Source organism: Microtus ochrogaster, chromosome 6, assembly GCF_000317375.1.
Source record: "Microtus ochrogaster isolate Prairie Vole_2 chromosome 6, MicOch1.0, whole genome shotgun sequence".
Lineage (NCBI taxonomy): Eukaryota > Metazoa > Chordata > Mammalia > Rodentia > Cricetidae > Microtus > Microtus ochrogaster.
The window spans coordinates 22593649-22604758 of NC_022013.1; the positions used below are offsets into that span (position 1 = coordinate 22593649).

Consider the following 11110-nt stretch of genomic DNA (forward strand, 5'->3'; position numbering starts at 1 on the left):
ATGGGAACGGAAATGAAGACAGAAAGTTGATTATCATCACCGTGATGAGCCTGACCTTTGGAACTGGTTTGTGGGAGGAATGTGGAACCGTCTGAGAGTTGGGGCTAAAAACACCCTAGCATGGAGGAAGCAGAGCGTATGGGTCATTCTCATGGGAGCTTGAGAGACAAGTATGCCCACAGAGACACTGGCAATGGCTCATGAGGTTTCTGAGAGGGACAAAGCTTGTATCAATGCAGCTGAGGACCATCTGACATTTGGACCCAGAATCTGGTTTCTTTCTACCTCTGTCCTAAGAACTTGGGTGAAATTCAGTTTAAAACTAATGGGCCAATTTGTTTGGCAGAGAACATCTCAGGACAGGTGAGCTCTCAGGCTGGTGCTGAGAAAGCAGCTGTAATTGAGGCCAGTATCACTGAAGAGCAACCAGTGGCACTGGGACAGCAAGAAAGGTGTCCTGAGAGCAGACCTCACCCACCCAGGAGAGGTTCCATCCTAAGCTGATGGCCGAGCTTGGGAGCATCATCCACGTGGTACAGGCTTTGCAGGCATGAAAGGAGTCAATTCTAGAACAAACTCCAAATTCCTCAGACTCCAAAAGGCTGTCAGAAATGAGCTCAAGTTAGACCAAAGGACTTCTGGCAGTTAGATAAAAGCCAAAATTTCTCAGGAATTCATGAAACCAATTCCTATCTGCCCAAAAGAGGCATTTCCTTTACTTCTGGTAGAAGGGACATATGGTTACCCATGGAGCCTGTCAGAATATCAAAGCTCATGCTGACCAGTATCACAAGTACCTGTTAGCAGATTTCAAAGTCCATGCTAACATCCTAGCCCTTCTCACCTCCTCCCCTACCCTAAACTCCCTCCAGCTCACAGGCTTCTCTACTCTTAGCTACTCATCCTTATAGCCTTGCTGTTCTATTATCTCCCTCCCTCCCCTGTTCTCTTATTCTCTCTCACTATGCTCTAGTCTCTGCCTCTTGCTATCTCACTGTCTCCACTACTCTCTCCCATTTTCCTAGCCCTAGGCTGTGCCCAGTCTGCGTCTTTCTCAGTTCTGGTCTCTCCAGATGCCGCTGGTTATTTTCTTAAAACCTTAACCTTATCATGGAATGATCGTGATCACGTCAGCAGTTTTTGTTTGTTTGTTTTGTTTTACTGTATCCCTTGCATACAAAAGGCACAAAATTGGGGAAGCTATGGGATCTTGCTCCACTGAAGGCCAAAGCAGGGGCAAGAGCAAACATCTAATGTGGAGGGAAGTGGCTGGGGGTGTCTCATCATGTTGCCGTACTAAGTGCACCCTCGCCTGTCCATCTGTCTGAGGGAAGTCAGCACACTCATCTGGAGCAAGCTACTGACCATCAGCAATGTCACCACCCAGTGTCATAGCAGATGGAACAGGAATAGGGCCTGCTGCCCTTTTAAGTTGATAAGGGGCAGTGGGGCTGGGAACCTAGGGGAGGGATGGGTGAGTGTAGGGGTGCCTGATGGAACAGAGGACAGTGACTTCTGACACTTTGATTTTGCCGCACATCCCCTGGCTATGGCTACTCTCTGTAACAACAGAGTAAGATCCCATCGCTCTGTCCCATTGTTACAGAGAGCAGCTGTGGCCAGATGTGTGGCAGAGTCAAAGTTCCTGCTGGTCAATGTTCCTGTGAAATTGTGAAAGAAACGCCTAAGTTACCAGGGAGACGACAGGATATTGGAGATTCGTGAATGTGGAATGTCCACTGAGGAAACCTACATGCAGAGCTGGGCTGACCCAAGAGAGAGATGGAGGGGTGAAGGGCTACCCAATCCTTTAGGAGCCCAGTTGATTTCACTAGGAACCCCAAGTGCCAGACATGAAGCTGCAGGATTTAGTGTCTGTCCTTTGGGTTTGGGTATTTATTCTGACCATTCCTTGCTAAGCCCTGGTTCTTCCCTTTTAGGATAGGCATGCTAACTCTGTGCCATTATGTGCTGGAGGTATGTCACTTATTTCTTATTTTATAGGAACTCACACAGAAGAGATTGCTGTGGGCCTCAGATGAGACTTGGAATTTTAGAAGGTGTTAAAATTATTAAAGACTGGAGGTGGTTTTTCAAGTTGAATTAAATAGTGGATTTTTTTTTTTGGTATTATAAATTGGTCATGAGAAGGTGGAAGGTTATGATTTAAGTAATATGTCTGAATGTCAACTTGACAAAGGGGAGGGTTGTGGTGGTGCCAGCCTGGCATGATCCAGAATCATGTGGGAGGCAAGCCTCCAGGCACACCTGGGATCCATTCTTAGCCTCTGGGCATGCCTGATAGTGACTGATAGGTTAATTCAGGAGGGAGGAGCCATCCAAAGTGGGCTTGGGCGCTGGGCTATATAAGAGAAAGTGAAATGGGTCCAGGCACTCAACACCCAGCTTCCTGCTGGTGATGTGACTCTTAGGACCAGCCGCTTCGAGCTCCCACAACCTTGGCTTTCCCGCCATGGCAGCCTGGGCCACTGAACCAAGAGCTGGAGCTGTGTCTCCCGAGTTATTGTTGTCTGTGTATTTTATCACGGCAACAGGAAGAGAAACTAAGGCAGGGTATGAGTGCTACTCAGTCACTCACTGGGTAGGACCTAGCACCACAGAGCAAGAGGGAAAGAAGACCAAAGCGGGGGCAAGAGCAAACCTCTAATATGGAGGGAAGCGCGGAAGTCGGCACACTCATTGTGTGGCTGTGGTTGTGCAGGCATGAAGAAGGGTGCCCGAGTCTGTGAGGAGTCGCTTCTGGCTTAGAAGGCTGGCAGGGTCTAGGGATGGATCCCGCAGGGGACGTCTGTGGAAGAATGCGGCAGGAGAGAGCCAACCCTAGGTTCCATCGGTGGGGTGGGAGCGAGCGTGGGAGCATAGGAGCGGCAGCCCAGCTCTGCAGCACTCAGCACACAGGATCTTCTCAGCAGCAGCTGGAAGCGGGCATGGGGGACGATAGGCCAGATGCGGCCCTGGGCATTCCTGACCCAGGAATGAGGGCAGTAAATGTGGTACCAGAGGGGACAATGACTCACCAGGGACTCCAGCAAAAGGCTTCTGTTAGGAGTGTCACACAGCATCAGGAAATGACTTCTGGATACCCAGGAAACAGGGCTCCAGGGCCTGGGGCTGGGCTGTGGCTCAGCTTGGTCCCTTGGGGACCAGCAGAGGCTCCTGCAGGCCACAGCTCTGGCAGCTCATAGCTAGTCACTCAGCCCTGCCTCGCTCCTAGATCCAGCTTCCCCCTCCCAAGCCAACATCTCTCCCAAGTGCACGCAAACCTGGAGTAAGTCTGATTCACAGGGTCTAGGCACAGCTCTCCCCCAGCCTGCCCGTTTTCTAGGGTGAAAGTTCCTTGACCCAGGCACGCCTCCCTGTACCTTCACAACCACAGCCAAACACAGGGACAGCTGCACAGGAGGGCTCTGGAAGACGCAGGGACTTCCGCACACGCTGGGCCCACAGTGTGGTAAGAGTCCGCCTGCACAGTGCTACTCTTCCCACGCCCTTCCTTGTACCTGCTTCGTGCTTCCCTGTCTCACTGTTTACAAGATCCTCTCTCCCTCCCCTCCCCTCCTTAAAGACCAAGGAGGGCTGGGCCGAACACAGACCCAGGGTTCTAAAATTCTAGGAAGTTTTTTTTTTTTTGATGTTGTTGTTCCTGAGTTGGTTTTCCCCAGCGCTGAGGATGGAACGTGGGGCCCATAGACTCAAGGACCTTGTGTGTGATAGGCAAAGCCTCTGCCCCTGAGCCACATCTCCAAGTCTTAACGGACTTGGGATTCTAATTTGTTGTGTGACCTGAGGCCAGGCATTTCATCTCAGGGGACTCCAGTGTTTTTGTATGTGATCAGGCAGAAAGAGGTTGTAGCGGTGATTCGGTGAGATGGGTCTAAGCACAGGGAAGGCACCTTAGTATACAGGCTGCACGTCGTCATCTTCTCACGGGAGCTCAGTCTGCGTGTTCCCCCGCCTTTCCCCTACAGAAAGCACTGATTTCTGCCTGAGAGGTTCTGCACGCTGATGCTTTGATGGCATCTAGTGTGGGAAATGGTGTGTAACCAGGGACCAAGCCCTGGCCTAGCTTAACTTCCATGGCCTTGGGGAGGAAGCAGGAGCCCCCTCGAGTAAAAAAACCACAGAACAGATAAGGCCAGGAGGTATGCCTTAGGGCATTCTGCATGGGCTTGGAACAAATTTGAGCAGTGAACTGGAAAATAGCTGGATTCTCAGCACTTAAGATCTGTGTGACATGAAGGAGAGCCAGGAAGTGTATTTGAGAGCATCAGGAAGTGCATTCAAAAATTAGTAAGGTCTGCCCTTGCCACTGCCCTGGCGTGGCCACCTTCATACCAACTCAGCACTCACTCACATTCTCTCTCTCTCTCTCTCTCTCTCTCTCTCTCTCTCTCTCTCTCTCTCTCACACACACACACACACACACACACACAGGCACAGAGAGAGATCCACCTGCTGCTTCCTTAGTGCTAGGGTTAAAGGTATACACTACTACACCTGGCCCAATTCTCTTTTTATCTTTGTGCCTTCCCATCTCATGAAGCCAAGGAGCCGTGTGGTATTGGCAAAGCCGAGTGACCCATGGAAGCCAGAACCCATTCACCTCTTCAGGATTATCTCTGGGCCATCCCGTTGGTCCCACCTCGCAGGCACACCCTGAGCCAAAGGCAGGACGCAGAATACAGACACCCAGGCCTGTGTGTTTTCTGTGTCACCCACAATCCTCAGGTGAGTTGAAATGACCTTGAACATAGCAGGGAGGGTGTCCCTCCCCCAGCACGGGGCAGGTTCAGTGACGTCACAGACCAGACTCTTCCCTGGTTTGTGTGTCTGTACAGGAAGCCCAGACACTTAAGAGTCTTTAGTCCTCTGTCTTTGGCATTGTCCTATTAGCCACATTTCCTGAATGAGACTGCTCACTGCTTTCTGTACAACATGAATTAAATATATTCTCTGTTTTCTCTGAGTCACAGGACATTCACAGTCAGTGGGGAAGGGGGTTAGGGAGAACCCAGGCTCCAAGGGGTGGGGATGGGCATGGGGCCTGTGGAGAAAACATGGGCTTGACATCCCCTTGGCCTTTGCCCTTCAAGTTCAACCAAGTGTGGGGAGACCTGGAACACAAGGTGGGTATGGAGGAAGGGTACCCTCTCCAGCTTACATAGTGGTGCCAGCACCTTTGCTCTCAGGACCACCCTCTTTGGAGGTTGGTGCCAGGGTCAGGTAGACAGGGCTAGGAAGGAGGTGGTGGATGGAGGAGAGGCCGCACCAGCCCCAAAGAGCCAAGGCTACCTTGGTACCAGTGTCAGGGTGACCGTGCATATCTGGGTGCCAGCCTCAGGACCCTGAGACAGGGTTGACTTATCATCCCTCAGGGCTGATAACACCCGTGGGCGTGGTTTAGGGAGGAAGGGACACAGGGGCCAGGTCAGAGCTCCAGGAACAGTGTACTCTTCCACCTGCCAGTTTAAGGCAACCCTTTCCAGACTGGGGGATGGGCAGGGGGATGGCTGAGGTGGCAGGAGTACAGCTGGAGGTCCCAGATTACCTCCAGGTGCAGATGGACATGGGCAGCACGCTGTGCTCTTTAGCCTTGGTTCAAGCCAGAGGGCACAGGGCTCTGGCAAGGAAGGGACAACAGTATGGCGGGGTGGTGACAGGAGGGGCTCCATTTTTTTTTTGATGCTCCAGAGAGGTATGCCTTGGGGTGGGGTTAGCACACACACTGGCACAATTCCAGGGTCCCAGGGCCTTGTTCCTGGAGTAGTCCTTGTTCTTGGAGGGGAAGAAGGTGAAGGGAGCGTGTCCAAAGGCTAAGGAAGGGGTCTGTCAGGCTGATGAGCCAGGCAAACCCAGCCCCCCCCAACTCCCCCGCACTGCAGCTGGGAAAGGGTCCCAGGTTCCTCCTTGCCCCTCACTTCCTCTCAGGGAAGCAGCTGACTCCTCATCCCACAGTGGGTGACAAAGGGGTTGGTGTCCAGGTAGGAACCATCACAGAGGTGCGTGGCAAGCAAGGAAAGGAAGCAACTGCTACCACCAGGGCTGCCAAGTGATCCTCAGACTGGCCACAGGCGTTCATTGCTCAGCCCTCGGATGGCCACACAGGCCCCATACTTCCTGAATTCATGTTCCCTGTGGCCTCCTGTCCCTTGAGTTGCAGCACGGTGGACGCAGCTCAGAAGATGCTCTGTCGCCGGTTCTTCCCTCGCCCTGGAGAACGGAGCGGGACAGGAAGGGTTAAAGGGACCCTTGTCCTTCACACACTTTGATCCAGGAAGCAAGGGCATGTACTTGGATTCAGGTCTCATCCCTGCTGCTTGTGAGCTGTGCGAAATTGGGACTTATCTTCTAGGGGCCCCGGTTTCACTGAAGTGGAAAGCATTTACAGTGCCAGTCCACAGGGTGTTTTAAAGACTACAAGAGACCATGCATGGGAACCACTGTCAGTCCAAGGCCATTGGCTGTGCTAGAGACAAAGTGTGGACTGGCCAGGAGCTTGGGATCTTCAAAGAGAACCCACCAGGGACAGGTGCACCCCTGTCAGGGCTACTGTAAAAGGCAGTGGGTGGGGGAGGAACCTCGCATAAGGTATGTAGAGGGGGTGTAGACTTCTCACCCCAAGGGTAGACTGCCAGGCCCATCTCTTCCTTAAAGGAGAGTCCTCCCTGGGGAAGGCAGTCTACTTGGTTGCTTCTAACAGAGGGGAGCCTGTGGCCCTACCTGGGTGCTGGAAGGCCAGGCCACGATAGCCTGGGTCCTTTTGGAGCTGGATCTCTTTCAGGGAGAAGATGGAGGCAGCTGGACAAGAGAAGAGGGGAGGGGAGGCCTCATGGGAGCCACTCTGCTTGCTCCTGTACCTACTGTCCCCACTTCCACTAAATCCACAGAGCTGAGGCAGCCTCCAGGCAAGACTCAGTTCTCCAAATGAGAATTGGGAAGGGGTAGCCATGTGTCCAAGATGACTTGCCTGGACCCAAGGGTCCAGCCCCTGTGATAGCCCCACCCACATCCACTGCCCCTTCCCTTGTTCTGGCCCCATCCCTTGGGTACTTACTGTCATCAAGTTGGTGTATGCGTTCTCCCAGAGACTGGAAGTAGGGGTGACTTAGGGCTGCCTCTGCTGACATACGACTCTTGGATTCGTACTGAAAGGCACAGGGTAGGCTCTTGGGCCCTGCTGGAAAACCTTCTAGAAAATGGACCGAGGTGGGAGAAGCCCCCATCTGACCCAAACCAGGCAGCCTTAGGGCTTAGGATACCAGGATTCAGACATCAGGAAAAAACTACAATGGGGCTTGGGGGGGGGGGGGGGGGGGGGGGGGGAGCTTCTTGGGATGGGCATACATGAGCAGACGATGCCAATCATCACCTGAGGGAGTATTGGCGCTATTCGCAGATTGCACCGCTAACTACCCTTTACCCTGCGCTTGCTCCCAGGTGGGCGGTGTGCCAGCCCCACAATCTTGGCATATCCCCAGCATCTTCTAAAGCATAAACTGATACCCGCCATGCAGTTGAGAAAACTGAGCCTTCCGTCCTCAGGAAGTGCCCAACCAGGCCTTGAGTACCAAGCACAGGGACTAGTGTCCCTTTGGGGCTTTGGAGCCGCAGGCCTGAGCTACCAGCCGGACTTTCTTTAGTGTCTCTCTCTCTCTCTCTCTGGGTAGGATTGGAGGAGACTCACCAGGAGGAGGCTGGTCAAGAGGTTGATGCCTTCAGTATCCAACCTGCAAGGAGGAGGCGCTGGCACAGGCACAGCCAGGGGCAGGCTGGGGACCCGAACCTCTGGGAGGGAGATCACAGTGGGGATCCAGGGGCCTGGCAAGGGACTACCTGGGAGCGTGGCTGAGCAGCGGCTGTGGCAGGTACCGGGGGAAGTTGTAGGCTCGAAACTCAGAGAGGGACGTCACACCCGGCCATGTCTCTTCTGTAGGAGTCCCTGGAGAATTGGAATGGTAAGAAGCTTATATTGCAAGGGTTCAACACAGAAGAAGCCAACAAAGAGTAGTTCCCACCCCGCCCAGTCCTCCGTGCTCCTAGGTGGACAGAGTTCTGGTGACCCCTGCTAGCAACGTGGAGGGTACAGAGGGAAACTAACCCAGGAGACGGAAGATGAGGTACAATTCCTCCTTGACAGTAGAGCCTGGGAAAAGGGGCTTCCCGGTGGCCATCTCATAGAGGATGCAGCCCACGCCCCTGGGGAAGCAAGGGCAACAGTGAGGCCAAGAAGCACAACCATCCCTCCTAAGGCTTCTGTGTGAGGGAGTCAATGACACCCTAACACAAGCCTGGGAGGTCACCTCTGGGTCTTAAAAGGCTCCTAGAACCAACCAGACTCCCACTACGATCCCTCTCTGTGAGCCTTGGGTCCCCTAAGTCTGCTAGGCAGAAAGACAGGTGCATATTCTCACTTTCTGGGGAGCCTTGGGCTTGGCCAGAAACCTGGGTTGGCTTTCAAGTTGAGCTGGTTTTCATTTTACACTAAATTGCTGTGTGATAATGCTCTTGTACACTGTAAAGATTTGTCACTCATGTTGATTTAATAAAACGCTGATTGGCCAGTAGCCAGGCAGGAAGCACAGGCGGAGCAACGAGACTAAGAAAATTCTGGGAAGAGGAAAGGCGGAGACTCAGTCATCAGCCTGATGCAGAGAAAACAAGACGAGAATGTCTTACCAGGAAAAGGTACCAAGCCATGGGGCTAAGCATAGATAAGAATTATGGGTTAATTTAAGTTGTAAGAGCTAGCTAATAATAAGCCTGAGCTAAGAGACCACATAGTTTGTAATTAATATAAGCCTCTGTGTTTATTTGGAGCTGAATGTCTACAGGACCAGGCGGGACAGAAACTTCTGTCTATACCAAACCATACCTTTGTCAATTTTAACAATCAAATAGTATGTCTCTTCCAAATGTTCTGGGAGAAAACTCATCTACCCTCTGGCGATTCCCACCTTTACTCATGGGGAGGCATATCAGAAGTACAGGATTAGAGGGTCTATAAGCTCAGAGCCACTGATATATTTCTGATTTAATTTGCTAGCAGTAGCACAGCAGGGAGAAGGGGTACTCTGAGCAAGGTCAAGGTCATCTTGGACAGGGTCTAAAGTCATGGACAGTCTCTCCTACTCCTCTCTGCTGCTCACTCACCACATGTCAATGGGGGTGGAGTACTCTGTGGATCCCAGCAGCACATCTGGGGGCCTGTACCAGAGAGTCACCACCTCATTGGAATACGTCTTTGTAGGCACTGATTTGGCACGGGCCAGGCCTAGGAACAGAGAGGTCGCTGAATCTCTGCTAAAGGGTCCTGAAGAGTCAGGTTCTCGGGCATCCCTCAGAATCCCTCTATCCTGAGGAGACTGTGAACCCCAGGGGTCAGACCCACTTGCCAACCCTGACCCCTGACCCTGGCGTCTGCCTCACCAAAGTCAGCCAGCTTTAGCTCGCCCCTCTCGTTGATAAGCAGGTTCTGGGGCTTCAGGTCCCGGTGCAGGATCTTGCGGCGGTGGCAATAGGCCAGGCCCCGGAGCAGCTGGAACATGAAAATCTGGCGGAGAGAGGAAAAAGGGGAAGTGTGATAGAACCAGGTCCTATGTGGGAGATCCTTTGCCTCTGTCTCAGACCAGAGAGGAAGTCTCTAGGAAGGCTCCCTGGTTCTGCTGGCCACCCTGCAGGCCACCTTGGACCTGTGCACACCAGGAGTCACACACGGAGAGGAGGCAGTGAGTGTGAGGGGCTGGCATGGCCTCTACATGGGAAGTAGAGCAGAGGGAGTGAGGGTCCTCTAGGCGGGCGTGGATGTGCTCAGTTATTCATCACCAGAGCTGGTCATCCGCCCTCCTCGCTTCTCAGAGGCCTCCCCTCACTCTGGCAGAGCTCATGCTTGATAGTCAGAGTTAAGAGAGGAATCTGTGCCAGCAGCTAGACAGAAGTGGAGGGCAAGTCTGTTCTCGGCTGGGGTGCTCAGAATGGCTTCTAGCCAAGTGGCCTTTCCCTCCTTCCTGCATTTGAAGCGCCGAGCAACCTCAGCAGCTGGTGGGAAGAGGAGCACCCCACGCTGGCCTTGATGACAGGTGGCTGCCATGATGAGGTCCCTACCTTAGAGGCCCTCACCTTGACATTGTGCATGCTCATGAGGTTTCCACAGTGGTCTAGATACTGTTTCAGGTCACTGTCCTGGAACAGACAGTCAGGTTCAGTGCTGCCCCCTGCCTGGCCAGTGGTCCAGACCCAGGCTGAAAGGAAGCCCTCTTCAGTCTGGCCCCTGCCTGCTGGCAGCACAGGGCCCTGGCTCTGAACCCTTGGCCCTCTTCCGCATGGGAACTTCATTGACAAACAAACGCTAGGGTCCTTCCCTTGCCCCACCCTTCCCAGGCCCTCACCCTCTCTTTTCCCTACCCACTTCACCCACCACAGGGGAAGAGGCTGCCAGCCCCAGTCCAGCTCACCAGGTACTCAAACACCAGGGTGAGGGACCGATCTGTGTGAATGAGGTCATGCAGGGTCACAATATTGGCGTGTTTCAGGTCCTTCAGCAGAGACACTGGGGAGACAGGCCCACCTGGGTCCCCAGGCCCACCAATACCTCCCCACTATCCCTTCCAAGGGCCAAAGACGGCCCTTCACCCAGGCTCCCACCAGGTGTAGGTTGAGCCCCTCCTCCCAGAGGCACAGGGTGCAGACCCGGACATTGTACCCTCTCGAATGGCAGTACAGGGTGCTCCCTCCTCATGCTCCAGCCGGATCTCCTTCAGGGCCACGAGGTTCTCTGTCAGCTTGCTGCGCCCCTTGAAGACGGTGGCATAGGTACCCTGGGATAGAGCATTCCTGGTCAGCCCCAGGAGGATCCTGTTCCTGTTCCCAGTTCCACCCTTTAGGTGTCTGCTTGGGTTAGGATTCAAGCTGGGTACCCTACTCCCTCTGTTCAAATGGTCTGCTTTCTCTGAAAGTATCTCAATCAATTTCCCCTGCTGGAGTAGGCTGCCTATTCATACTCTGCTCCCCTGCTCCCAGGCTGGAGTGGACTGCCCATTCCTCTGCTCCCCCGCTCCCCCGCTGGAGTGGACTGCCCATTCCTCTGCTCCCC

At 53.5% G+C, this 11110-nt stretch overlaps 1 protein-coding gene across 1 annotated transcript in view; it reads right to left on the reverse strand.

The window, feature by feature from the left end:
• Positions 1-4953: 4953 nt before the first annotated feature.
• The window catches only part of Cdk18 (cyclin dependent kinase 18), a 27506-nt gene continuing 21349 nt past the window's right edge, over positions 4954-11110 (reverse strand). The window contains exons 6-16 of the mRNA XM_005348337.3: positions 10721-10835; positions 10473-10567; positions 10138-10200; positions 9448-9571; positions 9172-9292; positions 8120-8217; positions 7855-7960; positions 7706-7748; positions 7076-7166; positions 6742-6819; positions 4954-6231 (exon numbers count right to left, since the gene is read on the reverse strand). Of these exons, the coding sequence (XP_005348394.1) occupies positions 6197-6231; positions 6742-6819; positions 7076-7166; positions 7706-7748; positions 7855-7960; positions 8120-8217; positions 9172-9292; positions 9448-9571; positions 10138-10200; positions 10473-10567; positions 10721-10835 (969 nt within the window). The 3' untranslated portion in view covers positions 4954-6196. The remainder of the gene's footprint in view (positions 6232-6741; positions 6820-7075; positions 7167-7705; positions 7749-7854; positions 7961-8119; positions 8218-9171; positions 9293-9447; positions 9572-10137; positions 10201-10472; positions 10568-10720; positions 10836-11110) is intronic.